This window comes from Asparagus officinalis, chromosome 8, assembly GCF_001876935.1.
Source record: "Asparagus officinalis chromosome 8, Aspof.V1, whole genome shotgun sequence".
NCBI lineage: Eukaryota > Viridiplantae > Streptophyta > Magnoliopsida > Asparagales > Asparagaceae > Asparagus > Asparagus officinalis.
The window spans coordinates 20,226,721-20,246,669 of record NC_033801.1 but is presented as its reverse complement, the minus strand read 5'-3'; the positions used below and the strand labels follow the sequence as shown (position 1 = coordinate 20,246,669).

Here is a 19,949-nt window from a genome sequence, read left to right as displayed (position 1 = left end):
AGTGCATTACATGGAAAGTAAAGAACTAAAGATGAAAGTACTATGAGAATTTAAATGCATATAAAGATAACATGGATCTAGTCTAGAAGATCATCCATTTTGAAGTCATCAGCAGTGAACTGAGTAGACAGCTGCTTTTCCACCAGATTTGTTTCAATAGGAGACTTCAGGCTCGCTAGATACAGATCTTGGAGGTGTCGCGGAGTGCGACAGTTTCTAGACCAATGTCCAGTCATGCCGCATCTGTGGCATTTATCCTCCCAAGTGTTCTTGGGAATGGACGTCAGCTCAGTTGTCTTCTTCTTCCACTTCTTCTTTCCCTCACTATTGCTGCTCTGGGGAGGGTTGTTTTTCTAGGGTGGACATCTGGCCTGCCACTTAGGGGCTTTCCCCTTGTTGAATTTACCCTTATGCTTTTTCTTCTGCTTCTGGGAAATAAACATGTGAGCTTCGGGTAGAGGAGCTGAGCCTGCAGGGCGTAGGTTATGAGTGGCCAAAAGCAATTCTCTGTTTTGCTCCGCCATCAGAGGGTGGAGTGCAATTCAGAATACTTTTTGAACTTTCGTTCGCGGTACTGTTGCATGAGGATTGCATCCTTCTCGTGGAAGGATGTGTAAGTCTTCTCCAACATGCGTTCCTCCGAAACTTCTTCACCACACAACTTCAGGCGTGAGGTGATATTATGAAGTGCTGAGTTGTACTCAGCTACGGACTTAAAGTCCTGAAGTCGGAGGTTTTCCCACTCATAACGTGCACGTGGGAGGATCACATCTTTCTGATGTTTGTATCGGTCCTCAAGTGCAGTCCACAATTCCTTTGGGTCCTCTACAGTCAGGTATTCGGCCTTCAGGGTCCGATCAATATGTCTCCTGATGTAGATAATGGCTTTCGCCTTATCTATATCAGAGACGATCACTGTAGTAGCAACCTCAGTATTATTTACAGCATTACACATAACAGTGGCCGGAGCCGGTGGAGCAGGAGTTGAAATTGTGGCTAATAAGCCCTGAGCACGTAAGTGGAACTTCAGGTCCACATGCCAACTCAAATAATTCTTGCCAGCAGCGTCAAGGACTTCGAAATCAACACTCGCTATTTTAGCCATTTTATCTATGCATTTGAAAGACACAAATTAATAATAAGGAATTAAAAATTCATGCAATAAACATGTTGGTGGATCAGCCCGTCACCAAAAAATAAAAAGTGTCCAAAGTCCGATTATACAGTCCAAAGATAACAAAAAACATAAAATTAAAATACAATTTGGAAAACCCTTGGGGGTCCCTGCATTTTGCAAAAATGCCTTCGTCTTCAATGGAATACTCTGGTCTTTGACTTTTTACAATTATATCCTCACTACAATTTCTCTCTCAGAAGGAAAAAAAAATACAAGGAATTTAAATTTGGTGACAAACAGGCTGATCCAAAAACCACAACATTATTTATTTAAACATCCATGTAATTTAATAATAATATATGCAACAGGCATAACAAATTTGGATAGTAAACCCTTGCTTTCTTTGAATTTTTTTTCTAGACTTCTTTTTGTTTCTATGCGATACTGCCTACTTAATACTTTTAATATCATGTAGAAATTGTGAGTTTGAACTTGAAAATAACAAGTGATGATTAAAAAAATAATGCAAGTGCCCTGAATGGAAACTCTGAAACAACCAAGGGTTTAGCATTCCATTAGAAAAATGTATATGTGTTTAAAGAATAGCATTAAAAACTATAGGGGCCAAATATGATTTTATGTCATGTTAACTGGACATATACAATAATACCTTGGTGTTGGTGTTACTGTTTTCTTCTCAAGAATATGTAATTTAAGAGCATTTCCCTAGCAATGGTCACTTCCGTTAATACTAAGCAAAAACCAAATAATATTCATGGTAATAGGAAGTGCTATCAGCGTAAATGTGCAAATTTAACACAATATATGAATTTTTACAAACTAGCAGAAGCCGCAAAACTTCTCGCCAGTTTCATCAACATGAGCACATAATTTTTTTTTGATTAGCAATTAACTAATAGTATTAATTACTAGTTATGCCAACAAATAATGAAAGCAATTAGATTAGATGAACAACAATAAAACTGCTTAAAAAAAATCCCGAGTGAACAGTAACCCTCGGTGAACAGTAACAATTTTTTTCCTTGTTACTTTTTCAGCTGCCATATATTATTCTACGGATTATAGTAATTACCTCTAGATCACAGATCTAGGGACGATCGATACTAAAGATCCGTAGAACGCTGCCTCCTTGCGATGATCCGTCGACCGCTCCCGCTGCAACGAACCAGATCTCAATGCGCAAAAGAGGAAGGAAATATATTTTTTTATGGCTCAGGGATTCAAGAACACTTCGTGCTGATAACGTGTTTTAAGCAAGTACATAGGCCAAAGACCTATGATATATATTTATACTAATCAATGTGAATAGGTTGAGTACCCAAGAGTCACCCTCACTTAATGGGGTGTTACATCACCATAATAGGGTGTGAATGGAGGGATAATGAGGGGGAGGCCAAAGGCCTCCCTCATCTCATAATACAATTATTATTATTGCATGCTATTATTCCTCTTTGCTAATTGATTATGTAAAATTACCCTATATATCACTCATAAAGTAGGAGAGAGAGAGTGTGTGTGTGTGAGTTTGTGGGGATTTGTGTCTACTTTATGAGGATGGTGGGGATTGTGCCACATAGACGACAAGGAGGGAAATTCCCTCCTATGACAAGGATACTCATAAATCTTCCATATATATATATAGTATATATATATATAATATAGTATATATATATTATAATATATATATATATATATATATATATATATATATATATATATATATATATATAATATATATATATATATATATATTAATGGTGTCCTATGTCAAGGAGGGGAATTCTCCTTGATATCTATGCAGCAATCCCACCAACTACACACTCTCTCTCCTACTTTACGAAGATAGTGGAGATTACGCGCACATAGGCGTCAGGAGGGAAATCCCCTCCTTGACAAGGATACCCATTAATCTCATATATATATAAATATATATATATATATAGTATATATATATATATATATATATATTATATATATATATATATATATATATATAATATATATATATATATATAGTATATAATATAATAGTTGATTTTATGTCAACTTAAGTGGACACCAAGTCTTTGTCCACCAAAGTTTCTATCCACCCGCGGACTCAATTCAGACGAAAATTTGATTTGTACTACGCACCGCGGACTCAATTCAGATGAAAATTAAACCTAAATACTGGGCGCAAGTGGATTCATGCAGTCCATGCATCCATGTTCATGGACTTTCGCAACCCAACAAATAAAACCAACTTTGGAATTCTAAATTTACTACATGATTAGCTAATCCAGCCAGAGTAATTTTGCAAGTGAACTGTGTAGAGCTCCATTAGACGTGAGCTAGGGTCGAAGTAACAATGACGTACTATTTCAAAGCGGGTCCGCATCTGAAGAAAATCACGTGGCGGAGCTACTTAATTAATTCCAAATTGTTGCCCCTTTTTTTGGAAGTCCAATTAGTCCGAAGGAAGGACTCACACGCTAGTGAAAGAATCACACGATAGTGTGGACAATGAAGCGGGTAGCGCGGGTAACTAACCCCTCCCCTTGTCAGCAGTCATGATTGTATTTTTCACAAGAATTGTACCGGTAGACCAAACCAGATGATAGAGACAATCAAACTGGTGTTCTATCCTATTAAGTGGGCAGTTCTAACCCTTCGATCGGGAACGTAGGGGGACGAAATTGGGATGAGTTTGGAAATGCGAGGACGATTTCAGATTTCCATTTCATAGAGACTTGTATCCAACAGTCAACGGAAAATAACAATTCTACGTTCATCCTACAGACGATGTTCGTCTGATTTGCTGAGACGTGACCCTCGCGTTTCGTAGTAACGCATCTATTGATTGCCTCGTATTCAGGAGTTTACTGCATGCAGCAATAACTCTGATATTTAGAGCAATTTAATGCATTGATGTTACAATCGTAATTACCATTGTGAATTGTAACAGTCACATTAATTGAGAGTGACTCTTGAGCTGGTCTTAGAGGCCTATAAATAGCGCCCCTTGGGCAGCTCTTGTAGTTGTCTAGAGAACTTGGAATACAAACGTCTGATCAATGAGATCTTGACGTTGTTGCTGCTGTTGTGCTGTGTTTGGGTCAGAAATTGTTGTTTTTATTGTCATCGAATCTATTACAACTTCAGTCGTTACGATAAACTCAAATAAAAAAGTTGATCTTTTTATAAGATCTCCTTAAACAATAAAAATGAAATATTACAATTTCTTCAAACAACACACAATAGATGTTTATCGCCTATTGTTTACGTGGGAACTTTGCCTGTACCGGGGACGTTGATATCCGTGGACCGTTGCGGATCAGATTCGGTTGATAGATTGATAATCAAAGCTCCTACTTCACGAAGGAAGTATTCACAGAAGTGGTAATCCCGACCAAACGAGATTACGACTCTTCTCGGGATTAAGACCAAGCTTAAATTCGGAGGAATAGGGGGGGAAATAGGTCTCAGATCTCTCGAACTCTCTTTTTTTATCGAGGAACCTCGCCAAGATCTGCTAACCCTCTGAAATTCGTGCTCCACTCTCCAATTTGGCAGCACTTCGCCCTTTTTGATCTCCCCCTGTGAAATGAGCCTCTAGGCCTGTATTTATAGGCTTCAGTTGGGGCGTTTTCGGATAAGAACGATGGATTTGGCCTTATCCTTTGTTAACAACCGTGTAACCATGTTTAGAGACAACATCGAGATAGTTAGGAACTTCTGGAACAGAAGAAATCGTGTGAAAACTCATCAAAAATCGTCAAAACGTGTTTTCAGATTGAATCTGGCTGAACCGGGTGCAAAATGAACCGAACTGGTTCGGTTCAGGCGCGAACCACCATTTGGTGGCTCACGTCTTGCCGAAGCCACATTGCGTGGCTTGGCCCAATGGCCGAGCCACTGGCTGGCCGAGTCATTTTGATGCGACTCGGCCGCTAGGAGCTTTCTCGGTATGTTCGGTTTGGACTTGTTTCGTCCTTCTACGTGTATTCCATCGTTTTGGTGACTTGTACACTTCACCGATTCGGTCCATACATTTCGTGAACACGCAAGTCGCTTGACGATGACCGACGAGCGTGCAGGCCACTTGGTTTGCCGTTTCTGTGGCCGATGAGTGTGTGGGCCATTTGACGATGGTCGGTGAGTGCACGGCCCACTTGGTTCGCCTTTTTGGTGGCCGATGAGCATGTGTGCCACTTGGCGGTGGCCGGTGAGCATGTGGGCTACTTGGCGTTAGCTGATGAGTGCACGGGCCACATGGAGGTGACCGGTGAGCGCACGGGCCACTTGGTTTGCCGTTTCGGTAGCCGATGAGCGTATGGGCCACTTGGCAGTGGTCGGTGAGAACGCGGGCCACTTGGCGTTGACTGATGAGTGCGCGGGCCACATGGAGGTGACCGATGACCGCACAGGCCACTTGATTCACCGTTTTGCTTCATGCGCTTGTCGGCGTCAGATGATCCTCTTTGACTCGGATAATCCTCTTCGACTTGGATAATGACGTTCATCGTTTTCTCTTTGTCGCGAGCTATGTGTGGATACCTATAGGCATTTTTAGACACCTACATGCTGCAGCTGCAGGAACTGTGCCCGCAGGAACTTGCCCTGAAACCGAAAGGTTCTAAGATCGAGGAGATCTTTGCATTGACCGAAAGGTCTTATAGATCGAGGAGATCTTGACAGTACTGGGTTGGTGCACACCAGAGTACTATACTGCTGTTCCTGGAAGCAATTTGGTCTTGGGATCCTTGCACTAGAGTAGGCTAAATATTGCTTTAAGCATAACGTTTTACAAATACACAGCAGTGAACTGAAAAAGTTTAAAATTACAGCACATTAAAATTTCTCTGTTTCATTCCAAATTTAACCATAATTTCTAATAAACCCTTCGATCGAGAACGTAGGGGACAAACTGCCCCCCCCCCCCCCCCGGCTCGCCGCAACCTCCCCTAATTCGAGGGGGTTAGAACTATCTGCTTCCATGTAGGTGATTCTGATCGGATATGTAGTCTTCTTTTTTGGGTTGATTGCAGATAGCCCTCCTATACTATTGCTCACTCAATGGCGGATATATCTGTGAGTTGAATTTTTTTTTACTCTTTTATCTTCAGGAGGTCTATTTGAACAAAAAAAATAGTTTTCTTTTCTCTAGAGGTAAAAGAGTCAAAAAAATTTCACTTAGAAGCTCTATCTACACGAATAAAACTTCTTAGAGTTTGTTTGCAACTGCGCGCTAGTAAATACAGAGGATTTATCCACAATTAACCCTTCTTTTTTGGAATCTTTTAAGTGATTTTTGGGATATTTTTTTCCTGATTTTCTAGAGAGTTGTGAAAATAGAGATCACCCTCTATTTTGAATTTAAGGGTAGGTAATTTTTGGGTTGTCGTTGCACTTTCGTGACGTCTTTGCATGTATGGATTTCTCATCCACCCTAGCTTGTGTGTAGATTGTTGCGCCAAACCATGTTAAGTTTACTGCGTTCTACTTTTCTGTGAATTGGGCAATTATTTTGTAAAATTCATTATCTATCCAGATATTCTCTCTCCCACATGGATTTCCCTCGTTTCTTCACGACGACCAAATAATCAAAGCAGTATGACCAAAGAATAAGAAATGGGAGATAAATTATGATTGCATACTTGTACTTGAGATAATAGATTACAAAGATATATTAGCTGGAAATACTTTCTAATATTGCAACTAATCCCATCATCAAAGATCACAAAATTCATTAATATAATACATATATAAGACTTCAACCAAAAATAAAAAAATAAAAAAAAATAAAAAAACTACCGAAAGAATCAACTGATAGAAATCATTAATATAGTACATATGTAAGACTTCAACCAAAAAACGACAGAAAGAACTGATAAAAGTCATTAATATAGTACATGTTCAAGTCTTCAACCAAAAAAACGTGAATCAAGTGATAAAAAGGAACATATTCAAGTTCATAAATATATGTGCATGGCATCCATTTGCGAAAGAGTGGTGTTAGGGGCACACCACCCACCACAATCCCAACCACACTCCCCCCTCTCAATGCTACAGTCAACCGGACCCCACATGGGATTTTAAAAAATTTAAAATCCCATGTGGGGCCCGGTTTACTATAGCAATGAGAGGGGGGAGTGTGGTTGGGGTTGTGGTGCGTGGTGTGCCTCTAACATTATTTTTTGAGAAAATTGCAGAGCTAAGGGGGCTAGGGGTGGCCAGCTTCTTACAAACACATATATCTAGCGTATATCTATAGACATTTTTATTCCCATAGTAACCCCCTAATTAAATCTATCATTTTTCTAGCTTGTTACTCCCCCAACTTTTCATATCTGAAATTAGTTCCCCAAATTGTTTGAAATGTTATGGAAATAAGTGCCTTTCTTATATATTTACCATCTAAATTGTCAACCACGATTGGACGATTGTTAACTCGAATGAGTAATTCCTAATCAAATTAACCAAAATCAATATCAAAATCCACCAAAATAATATTCAAAATCGATGGATTTAAGTTTGATATCAAAATCCCCAATTTGCGCTCCAGTGGAGCCTTTTTTGGGGGTTTTATTTAAATGCATATAACTATAATGGAATATTCCCGGACTCTAACTAGAGGGACTAATTTAAAATCCCATAAGGGGGGTTAGTCACCTAGAACTTTTTAAGTAGAACTAGGATAATTGGTAAAGTGGGATAATATTTTGACACTAGGATAATTTAGTGGAACAATGATGGGTAATTCTTAAAGTGGGATAATTTGGTAGGATAATTTGGTGGGATAATGATGGATGATATTATGAAGTTGTATAATTTAGTAGGATAATTTGGTGGGGGTAATGGTGGGTATAAATTACTATTGTTAATAATTGTATATTAAAAATAATATAATATTGATAAGCAAATTCTAGTAATAACTATAAAATATAATGCAATAAAGCATCACTATTCATCTCAAATAATAAAATAATTTACAAATAAATAAAAATCTAAATCCCTAGAGTGACTCGACTTCCATCATCCCACATGGCTTCTATCATCCCACATGGCATCTGCCATAGAATTTCTCCAAGCTCCTACAGCTGTTCGTTGAGTCTGTAACTCGTCTTTTTTATCGGAGTCATCGTTTGCATCAGCAACATTTCGTGGAGCTTCTAGTGGAGGATCATAAATGTCGAAGTTCAAATCTCATAACTGTTGCCTTCTTGTTTTGATGATGTTTAACAAACAATTTACAACTAATGTTGTTTGTCTAGTGCTTGTGTTATCCATTCATTGTAGACAAACAACTAGTCGGAGGATGGATGGAATAGCGATTCAACGACGATATCAAATGGAGGTTGGCGGAATTGTGGAGTGAAGCCTACGCAATTCAAAGTTAAAGATCAAGTTCAAGCTTCATCCGCATGTGTACCAAGTTGAGCTACAATGAAGATCAAGATCAAGATTGGGTAATCAAGTTTAGATTTTATATTATGTGTGTTAAGTACCTTAAGCTCAATATCATATACACACACGTATTTGGTTTCTATGTATATATATAGTTATATATATACATGCATGGTTTTGAGTTTTCATGCTTTGGACACACTTGCAAAATACATGAGTTTTCACAAATGTTTATAAACATTTCGTAAAGTTTCATCAAGTTTGGAATTGATTTGTTATGTTTAATGGAATTTACAAAATCATGTTTTTGTTCGTGCACATGTTCGTGCATGTTTTACAAAACAGATGAGTTTTTATAAATGGGAAGTGATATTCAAGAAATTCTTTCTTTGACATATTTATCTACATGTTTATAAACTTTTCTCAAAATTTTACTATTTTTGGAGTTGATCTACTGTGCCCAATTGATTTTACAAAATCGAGTATGTTAGCAGTTTTTCAGAAACTGTAAATGTAAATCTGTGTTCAAATATTTATATCTCTCAACTGGGAAATGATTTTTCAGAAATTCTTTCTCTAACATGTTATTCTACATGTCTAAAACCTTCCCACAAAATTTCATATTTTTTGGAGCTGTTTTACTATTTTTAATTGATTTTACAAAGTTGATACGCAGTGCTACAGTACCCGCGGTCGACCGGTACGGTTGACCGCCAAACTCTCTGGACGTTACTCACCTTTTTGTTGCTCGTGGTCGACCGCAAGATTTCCATGGTCGACCGCCGAACTGTCTTTTTACCACCAACGGCTATTTTTCTGCAGCTGTTTTTGTAGGCTTTTTGGTCATTTTGATTAGGTTTTTTTGCTGAGGTTTTGGGAGGCTATAAATACCCCCTTGCTCTCATCCTTTATAAAAAAAAAAGAGAGTGTTTTAAAACAAGTTTAAAGAGTTTTAAACAAGGGTTTAAGTTTGGTTTAAGAAGCTTTTAAGCATTTAAAAGTTTGAGTTTGAGAAATTAATTTCACAAGAGCTTGAGGAGATCATCTATTGGTGTTTGGGCATCCAACTATTCTCCTTCTACCTCTTGATCTATTGAGAAGTTTTCTAACTCTTTTCTCTAGTAATTTTATTATTGATTTTCATATTCTTATTATTGCTAGTTTGCTATTTGAGTTAGATTTAATTTTATCTCATTGTTACACACACCCAATTGAGCTTATTGTATTTACATTCATAATATATTTTGGGTTGGTGAGAGTTGTAACAATTGAGTGGGAGCTTTCATTGTGTTCTCATCCATAGTAGAGAACAAACATTTATTGCATTGAACCTTATTGTGAGATTCACTTTGTAATACACTTGTACACCGAGAGAAGTGTGTGACGAGAGTCGGGGATCGTCCCAAGAGGAGTGGCATCGGTTGACGAACCTAGGGAGAGCTTGTAACCGAGCACTTGATGGAGACACGTCTAGTTCAACACTTGAGAGGGTGTAGAGTGGGATTGCAAGGGTGGTGATTGTAAAGTTTTCGGTTAGCTAGAAAACCGAGTGTGAGGTGTAAACGTTATTCGGATGAACGTAGAAAACCCGGTTGTGATAGTGGATTTCTCCCCAAGAGTGGGGAGCGGAGACGTAGGACGGAAGGTCCGAACTCCTTTGGACCAATCTCATCATGATCGCTGAAACCAAATCAGCAAATAAATGAAATGTACACAGGAATCATCCATGGCCGCTAAACAGATGATCGATAGATGAACTATAAATATCCCAATTAATTTACTGAGCCGATTTAATAATAATAGATAATAGATATCACCATTAACCATTCAACATCTAATCATCAATGTGATCGCAAAGTTGCTTTCTAACTTATAAAAAAAACATAAATAGCCCGCATATCTTTAGCACTAACCCACCAACACTATATTCTTAACCTAAACCACTGTTGTGGAGAGAAAACTTAGATCAAACAAATAATAATAAAGTAATTTAACGTCAAAAAGCTATCAATAAAGTAATACATCTTGAAGATAATAATAAAAGATCTGATCATCACAAAAACAAAGTAAACAGAAAAATTAACGGATGATTGACTTCATTGCAGAGAAATTTTCTAGGCGGAGAAACTAACCAAGAGGGAGGGAGGCTGCGTTTCACTTTTTTCCCCAATTGTATTCTTTCCAATGTGTGGGATAATTTGAGAGAGGAGAACTTATGGTTATATATATAGGTAGTATAATTTGTGGGATAATTATGACCAATTATCCTAATTCTAATTCTAGTAGAATTCTACTTGACTAACGCACCAAAAAAATAATACAGTTCTAGTTCTACAAAAGTTCTACTTGACTAACACTATAAAAAAATATCACATTTCCTAGTTCTATGTGACTAAAACATTAAAAATTTATCCTACAAATTATCCCAGTTCCAGTTTTAAGTTCTAGATGACTAACCCCCCTAAAAGATTTGGGAAACTAATATAAAAGAGAGAGAGAGAGAGAGAGAGAGAGAGAGAGAGAGAGAGAGAGAGAGAGAGAGAGAGCGAATTATTTTACATTTGAAGTAGAATTGGAAACAAGATTTCAATTTTCATGCAGTTTTTCATTTAACAGTAGGATGATGAAATAAAAATTATTCCAATTCATGAAATTTTACATTGAAAGTAGGTGTGTGAAATAAGTTTCCCATTTTCATGTACTTCTATAATTATTTTATAAATTTAATAGTTGAAATTGCTCCACCTCTTCTTATTATTGTTTGAAAAATGTTTAAAGTTATAATAGTAAAAAAATTTCTTCTTATAATATATTTTTATAATTAATGTATATAGTATAATGACGGTTATATTTGGTCTCCCCAAAATAAAATCCTAACTTCGCCACTGTTTGAAACCATACCAATTCATCATTGCAAGAAAGATGCAACACGAAAATAGAAATGAATGAGAATAGCACACGTGCATGGGTTGGGGTTGGGGTTGGGGGGGGGGGGGGGGAAGAGAAATTAGTAAGTTGGAAGCAAATATGCTTGCTTCAATACAAAACAATCTCCTCTCTTTTAATTTTACTTCCTCAATTCCCTCATATATCTAATAGCTTACTCGTTCTCTTTCATTTCAATGCCGTTTTTAGACTTGAGAGTGAAGAAAAAAAAATCGAAAAAGACAAGAACTGGAGTCAAAGACAAGAACACCAACCCCATACAACTCTCTCTCTCTCTCTCTCTCTCTCTCTCTCTCTCTCTCTCTCTCTCGTTTCTCTCTTTAAAGTCTAAGGTCACCCTCCAAACCGTTTTCTTCTAGACCTAACAACTAACACAGACACCTCTCTCTCTCTCTCTCTCTCTCTCTCTCTCCCTCAAGAACACCAACTCTCTCTCTCTCTCTCTCTCTCTCTCTCTCTCTCTCTCTCTTCTCCAAACTCTAAGCAAGCCCACACCTGTCACCATCATCATCATCATGCACTCTCTTATGCAGTCATTTTACTCTTCCATCATTCTCTCTTATATATCCAAACCCTTCTCATTTCACTACCCTATCATTCCAATAAAAAAAAATTCCCCCTTCTTAATCTCCTCCCAAAATAAAACAACAATAATGAGGAAACCAGATCCTCCAACATCAAAAACAACCAACAATGGCAACGTCGACGGAGCCAATAAGCTAAGAAAAGGGCTTTGGTCACCGGAGGAGGATGACAAGCTCATGGCGTATATGCTTACTAACGGTCAAGGGTGCTGGAGCGACGTAGCAAGGAATGCAGGCTTGCAGAGGTGCGGAAAGAGTTGTCGCCTTCGATGGATAAATTACTTGAGGCCTGATCTCAAGAGAGGAGCTTTCTCTCAGCAAGAAGAGGAGCTTATCATTCAGTTGCATTCTATTCTTGGCAATAGGTTATTATCTCTCTATAACTCTATCATTCATTCTCTGTGTTTGGCTAGTGTAAGTGCACGTATACATCATACATTATAAGTTCTTCGCAATTGACTGATAGCTCGTTTCTCAATCGCCTGCAACTGTCTATTAGTATTTAGATTTCATTAATCAAGGTTAATCATAATTTTCTATTAGATAATACATGATGTTGATTGAAAAAGTGACCTCGATCTCTACCGTTAAAATTGAACGTATAATATTAGACCTCAATTCAGAAGGGACATAGCTTGTATATATTAAGCATCGCCATGGAAGTGCTAATGATCAGTGTTTGATTTATTGGGTTTCCATCTCTCATGTGAATCAACATGCCATACTCGTCTTTGCTTCAAAAAATCAATGAGGTTTTAAATTATTATACAGATCTTGTCGAAGCATTTAGAGCAAGTATTTCAATGCTTAATTTTATGGTATTATTTGGATTTTGAGTTGTCAGTGTCAATCTCATATATCAAACACTTCCCTCAAAGGACTCTTATATATACATTTAATGTAGTAGGAGAAAATAAGAATACAAGACACTTTAGTCTAGTACGTACTCTAGTTGCAAATATAAGGAAATCTATCTCAAAACTAATTACACTTCATGCAAATTTCATCGTCTTCTTCGTTAAAAGTTTTGGTGAACAATGCAGGTGGTCTCAAATCGCAGCACGTCTACCTGGGCGCACCGATAATGAGATAAAGAACTTCTGGAACTCCACCATCAAGAAAAGACTCAAGAACTCATCATCTCCTCCATCAAACAAAGACAACTCATCGGAGCCAAAAGAAACGGGCGAAGGCTACATGAACTCTAACGAGTACGACATGACCATGCGCATGGGCTCATCATCATCCTCCTCATCATCCATGCATGCATTTTCCATGAACAACAGCAAATATGACCTATTTCCTTTGCCGGATAATCCCTATGGTGTGTCCGAACTAGGCTCTTCGGGCTACTTCCATGTACCCACATCCTTAACACATGTTAGCTTTGGGAGTCATGAGTTCTATGCTTCAAGTCATAATCATGGTCACGCAATCATACATGAGGGAAGCCTCATGGGTGGAGATCTCTTTGTACCTCCGTTGGAGTGTACAAGTCTTGAAGAGAAGTTCCAAGTTAATAACCATACCATGAAAAACAACAAGAACAACATCAATGATATCAACAAGAATGTTATTAGTGGAAATGGAGGTGATGGAGGTGAAAATTATTGGGGGAGTGAAAGAGGTGCATGGGATTTGGGTGATTTGATGGAGGATGTCTCCTCTTTTCCTTTCCTTGATTTCCAAGTTGAATGATTGGGCGCCCTCATCCTCATGATTCTTCTCCTTAATCCCTCTTTCTACACAAAGATGTTGCAATTACAAGTTTACCCACACCCATTGTCTTTTGTTATGTGATATTGTTAGGATGTTCTATTCTTTAAAACCCTTCCAAGCTTCTTTCTTACCTCCATGCAAATTAAACACTTTCTAATAAAGGTTGGAGAGAGATATGATTGAGACATATAAAGCACCCTCTCCCAAATCATCCTTTTTCTTTTCCAGCTCTCTCCCTTGCTTCTTAAGTCAAGCAATTATAGTGAGCTCATGATGCATGTTATTATGGGGTCAAGGGGGCATTTCATTGTAATTGAAGATTGCTAATGAGTAGTCAGTTTCATGTAAAGATTGTTATCAGAGTGGTTATACAACTGTAATTAAATGTGTACAAAAGGAAGGAGTTAGATATATGCGTACGTGTCATTGGAGGAGGTACATGTAAAAGCCATTGAAGGTGAAAAAAAAAAGATACTTAAGATACTTGATTTACCCTACGTTTAGCCTCCTCTCTCTCTCTCTCTCTCTCTAGTAACAGGGATGATATTTCCATGCAATTTCCCTTTAATAATTAGAGAAAATAAATGGAGTATGTATGAAAGAAAGGAGATACGAAGAAGGGTTTGAAAATAAAACAGACTAATATAATTTTCTGAATCCAAGGCATCATGAAGTTTTATTTTAGATGTCCATTTCAATTAAGGCGATATTATCACACCAGAAGCAAGATGGTTGTACAATCAGACAATGACGTGTAGTTTCTTTCCCTCAGTCATTAATATGTTAAGAAAATAATCATTTTTGTTCCTTCACCTTTTTTATCTTTCCAAACAGGAGAATGGACTTGTGGAAGAGCTTGTTTCTTCAAATTGAGGTTGAGTATTTGTGAAAGAATCAATCCTCTAGTTGTGATATCAATTTCATATCATTTGAGTTGTTAACCATGAAAGTCCAACACCATTAGTGCAACGATAAAATGTCTTTCCTATTAACACATGGAAGATATCAACCTAATGCAATTATCATTAAAGAAAGTGGTTAGGAGTTAAAGCTGCTTTTAGTACTCTTTAAGGAAATAATCAATGGAAAAGGTTGGGATCGGATGTCATATGATATTATCTTGACAACTACTTAACGGAATATTTAACAAAGTCTTCCTATGTAACTCTTGTTCAATGGGAAATTAGGATTGGTCTATATGAGATACCATATCGAATACCTCGTCGCTGATCTAATAATAATGATGATGATGATGGAATATTTTCAGAATAGCAAGAAATTTTAAGTTTGATCTCAAAAGCGATGATCCACATCGTTCATTTAAAAAAATGTATGCACTTAATGGATTTCACCAATAAAAAGAAATGAATTAAAAGGTATTTCTAAGCCAAATCATATCAGTTTTTGATTGAATTTAGGGGCTTGAATTTATTAGTGTTTATGCAATTTCTCTTTGGTGAATAGATTAGAGAATTGATCTTAGAATACATTATTGTCACACTTTATGACAATATAGTTCAATATGTTTTTTTTTATTTTTTGTAAACCTTAAATCATAAATGATCTTGACCACACAATGCAGGTTGATTTTGTAGATATGAACAAAATTAATCCACGCGTTGCTGCGGCATTACTATGTGGAAAGATAAAAAAATAATAATAGTTTAAACGTGGAAAGAGACAAAAAATTAATAATAGTTTAAACATTTGACTATAACAAAAGACAACAACTTAGACGGTATAATGTATACCAACTGCTGAAATAAAACGTGTATTTAAAAATAATCCAATAAAATATTTCGGGCTTAAGAGTAATTTTAGAAGTGAGTGGGTTTAAGAACAAATAGTGTTTAAGAACAAATAGTGGTAAGACCTTGGATTTGAAATAGGCAAAAAGCCTAATTAGGAAGTAGATTGATAAATAAATGAGAGTAAAACATTGGGTTTGTTGGCAAAAACCATAACATTAGTGTTTCCAAGAAATAACAGTTAGGGCATCGGAATGGAGCAGATTATTGGATTGGTATAATTCCAAGCTAAAAGGGAAATGTATTACTCAAAGAATCAAGAGAATGGCTCTCTTAGAGGAGAGTCGACAATTAGCGGTTAGAGTAGTTATGCGCATGTTAGCGGGCGATCTCTCTCTTGCTAAACTGCGCTTCTACTGAGATTTCAATGGCAAAGAAGAAGAAGTTTAGCGGGGAAAAAAATCCTCAAATCTGGTCTGGGAGCTTCGATCTCATCTCAGATCGATCATGAGGAGCTTTTGGATGCTAATTCTGTTGATAGTGGCGATGGTGAAGATTCTCTTATGGGATCTACGGGTCCAAAGGGAGCAGGAAAGGCTAAATCCATGGCGGAGATTCTTGATTCTTCCTTCTCTGGGAATGATCCTTACAGTGATCAACTGCCGATTCCAATGGTGGGAACTCAATTGCTCAACAAATCTTTAATGGCGGGAATTCAAGATCGTAAACTCTATTGTTCCCCGTTGACGGGAATCCAAGATCTTAATCAATGTAAGTATTCTCCATCTTGTTTTGAAAGAAAGAGCTCTGCTAGGGTTTCTTGGGCAGAGGAGGCGGATTTGGTTGATTCCTCTGCCTCTTCCTTATCAAATTAAAGCAGTTTCCTAGTGCTAAATCTGATGCTAGATCTGTCTTGATTCCAAACTTAGCTGTTAATGAAGATACTGATATCTTGAATGTGATAAAAGATAGAGAGAATTTTAAAGAACCTGAGAAGCCTAGGGATTTAGAAAATTCTAATCCGGGAACTTCTTCAATTCCTGGAAAAAGCTGGTTAAGTTTGTTTTCAGACAATAGGAAAATGGGAAACGGCTTGGAATTGAATTTTATCCCCTCAGAGTCTAAGGATTCTGTCATGTTTAATGATGATGAATGGAATGAGGGTGAAAAAATCTGGCAATTTTCTTTGATTGGGCAAGTCTTGGGCATGAATATCAGATTAAAGGCTATGGAGGGCTTTATTAAGAAAGTTTGGAAGCATTCCCCTGAAATCTGTTTGCTAAGGGCTGGGATTTTTCTATTCAAGTTCAAAAGTGAGAATGAAATGAATGATGCAATAAGCAATTGTCCATGGTTTTTTGGATCAAGACCCTTGCTCTTGAAACCATGGGCAGTGAATGAGGAATTCCATAAATCTGATGACTGCATCTACCCTTTATGGATCCAACTACCAGAGCTGAAATTAAACCTATGGAATTCTAAATATATCAGTAAAATTGCAAGCATCATAGGAAAGCCTGTTGCCACTGATAAATTGACTGCTACTAAGCAAAGATTGACCTATGCTAGAGTTCTTGTGGAGGTTAAAATGTCTTCAGTCCTTCCAGATCAGATAACTGTTCAAGGTCCTAATGGAAAATCTTATAATCAGAAGATTCACTATGAATTCAAACCTAGATGGTGTGATATGTGCAAAGTTGTAGGACATGATACAAGCCATTGCAAAAAAATAACCAGAGTTCAAAAATGGATCCCTAAACAAAAAGTATTCCCTGGTGGAAACAGAAATGACAATGGAATTTCAACTACTAGTAATATCAATGGTGGTTCTGTTGGAAAGGTACAAGTTCCTCAGGAACAGATTGTACATGAGCAAAGGACAGAGGGTAAGGTGTCTTTACAGCAAGGGGAAAAACTTTGCAATGATCAAATGCCTGTGCATGTTTTACACAGGAAAAGCATTCCAGTTTATGATATGGGTTTTTCACACCAATCTGGTGATCAAGGGGAGTGCTTACAGGTAGTACACTGTCATGGTACTGAAGAAAAGGGGTTATCACAACTGGAGGAAATTCCGTCATGGTACTGAAGAAAAGGGGTTATCACAACTGGAGGAAATTCCTGGCAATAATCTCAAGTCTGTGCATGTTTTTCACAGGAAAAACAATGACACCAACTGGAGGAAATTCCTGGCAATAATCTCAAGTCTGTGCATGTTTTTCACAGGAAAAACAATGACACCTTAATTCATAAACCGGTTGATCAAATGGAGTGTTTGATAGATGTTAATACTCAGAGAATAGATTTATATAAAGGAAAGGGGATTTTACTTGAAGAGAACTTTGGCAGGCCTGTGCATGTTGTGCACAACCAATTGCCAGAATCTGCTACAGAGGGGTATAATCCCTGGATATCAGCTAGAAGAAACAAGTCCTTTTCTCAAGGTAAATCTCAGATAGAAGGCTGTGCTCACACAAATGATAACAATAGTCCTAGCAAAATGATTTCTGGGAATCCTTTTCTATCCTTGGATAGATTGGAACTTGATCCCTCTACAATTGATAGGGGGAATCTGTTAAAATGAATATTTCCTTTTGGAATGTGAGAGGGTTAAATAAACCCTCAAAGCATTTGATGGTGAAGCATCACATGAGAAATTACCATCTATCTTTTATGGCTCTGCTTGAAATTAAAATTAAGGGTTCCTTACTGCCTAAGGTTACTAAGAAAATAGCAAATAACTGGGGATGGATGTCAAATGTCAGTCCCCCAGGAAAAGCAAGAATCCTCATATTGTGGGATACAAATGTTCTGGACATTCAAATTATTGTATCCTCTGATCAACATATATCCTGCTCGGTGAAATCTGTGGATGGAAAGCTTGACTGTGTCATTTCTTCAATTTATGGTCACAATCAAATGGATGCCAGGAAGGAGTTATGGTCTGACCTGATCAATGTTCAACAAAACATGGGAAATCTACCTTGGATTATTTTAGGAGATTTTAATGCTATGCTAAGCAATGAAGAAAAATTAGGAGGCAATGCTTTATCTGATTCTGATACATCAGACTTTGACAGTTTCATTAATGGGTGTTTTCTTTCCCATTTGAAAACAATAGGATGTTACTATACCTGGAATAATAAACAAGGGACACACTCAAGAGTGTGGTGCAAATTGGATAGGGCACTGATTAATGATACTTGGATTAGCAAGTATAATGCCAGCCAAATTGAATTTCTCCTTCCAAGCTTATCTGACCACTCTCCAGGCCTTGTGTCTGTTTTTGAGAATAATACAAAAGGGAGGAAGCCATTTAAATTTTTTAAAATGTGGTCCAATCATCCTAGTTTCCTGGATACAGTTTCAAAAGCTTGGCAGTTAACCTTTGAGGGATACTCTATGTATTCTTTATATTCAAAAATCAAGCTTCTGAAGGTTTCTCTCAAAGACCTTGGTTTGTGGAAAATTTGTAGTAAAAAGACAATGAAGGAAAATTTGATTTGTATTCCTTTAATCTCAGTTACAATTGGATTTCCTGATTATAAAAGAGAAGAGAATGATCTGGATTCTCCCCTTTGTTTAATTCTGGGTTCTTCACGGTGGCGATGAGATGCCTCCCTCGAATGCTCGCGTCGAGTTTGCTTCTCGTTGACGATCCGACGTCTTGTTTCACTGGAACATGATCTTCTCCTCACGATTTGACGTTGTGGAGAACTTGCGTGGCAAGTTTGAAACTCTGGACAAGTTGATAACTCTGAATGAGTTTGAAACTCTATGAAAGAGTTGATTTAACCGAAAGTCGGTTATAAGCCAAGGATGAAGAAGATCTTGTTGTCGATCTCCAAAGCTTCAACCGAAGGATGAAGAATCCTCTTTTCGCTGCCAAGAAGTTCCAATCGACCGCCCCCTGAACTGAATTGATTTTCAGTTATTTATAGGGGATTAAGGGGTGTAACCACCTCCTTAATTCGCTCCTAAGTGGGGCTAATGGGATGTAACCGCCCCTTAAATCACTCCTGAGTGGAGTTATGATCCCCTCAGATCGTGGGAAACGGTTTTGGAACCGTTCAGCTCGTGTTTGAACGAGTCAAACGCAGGCCTGCGTTCTGGTGTGAATTCTGCATTCAAACGCAGTGTCTGGAAGCTTGAACGCAGCGTCTGGAAGCTCATTTGCAGCAATTTGGAAGCTGCGTTGGCAGCGTTGGAAGCTGCGTTGGCAGTGTTGGAAGCTGCGTCTGAGTTGCGTTTGCAGCGATTTGGAAGCTGCGTTTGATTGGAAGCTGCGTTTTGGCAGCGAGTGAAGCTGCGTTTGGTAGCGGTATAGAGTTGCGTCTGGCAGCGCTTGGAGCTGCGTTAAGCAGCGGTTGGAGCTGCGTTGAGCAGCGGTATAGAGCTGCGTTGGGTAGTGGTATAGAGATGCGTTGG

The 19,949-nt window shown here is 37.8% G+C and overlaps 2 protein-coding genes across 2 annotated transcripts; one reads left to right on the top strand and one right to left on the bottom strand.

Moving 5' to 3' along the window:
- LOC109820973 lies at positions 524 to 1,105 on the bottom strand. Its single transcript, XM_020387170.1, has one exon. It carries the CDS (start codon positions 1,103 to 1,105, stop codon positions 524 to 526), a length of 582 nt encoding a protein of 193 aa, XP_020242759.1.
- Positions 12,074 to 14,228, top strand: LOC109822703 (transcription factor MYB46-like). The gene is made up of 2 exons (XM_020388932.1): positions 12,074 to 12,419; positions 13,098 to 14,228. The coding sequence occupies exons 1-2, from the start codon at positions 12,124 to 12,126 to the stop codon at positions 13,750 to 13,752; spliced, it is 951 nt and encodes a 316-aa protein (XP_020244521.1). The 5' UTR covers positions 12,074 to 12,123; the 3' UTR covers positions 13,753 to 14,228.

Coding starts and splice junctions, on each gene's coding strand:
- LOC109820973 (XM_020387170.1), bottom strand. CDS start 1,105: ATGGCTAAAATAGCGAGTGTTGATTTCGAAGTCCTTGACGCTGCTGGC.
- LOC109822703 (XM_020388932.1), top strand. CDS start 12,124: ATGAGGAAACCAGATCCTCCAACATCAAAAACAACCAACAATGGCAAC. Junction 12,420..13,097: donor CATTCTATTCTTGGCAATAG/GTTATTATCTCT, acceptor TGAACAATGCAG/GTGGTCTCAAATCGCAGCAC.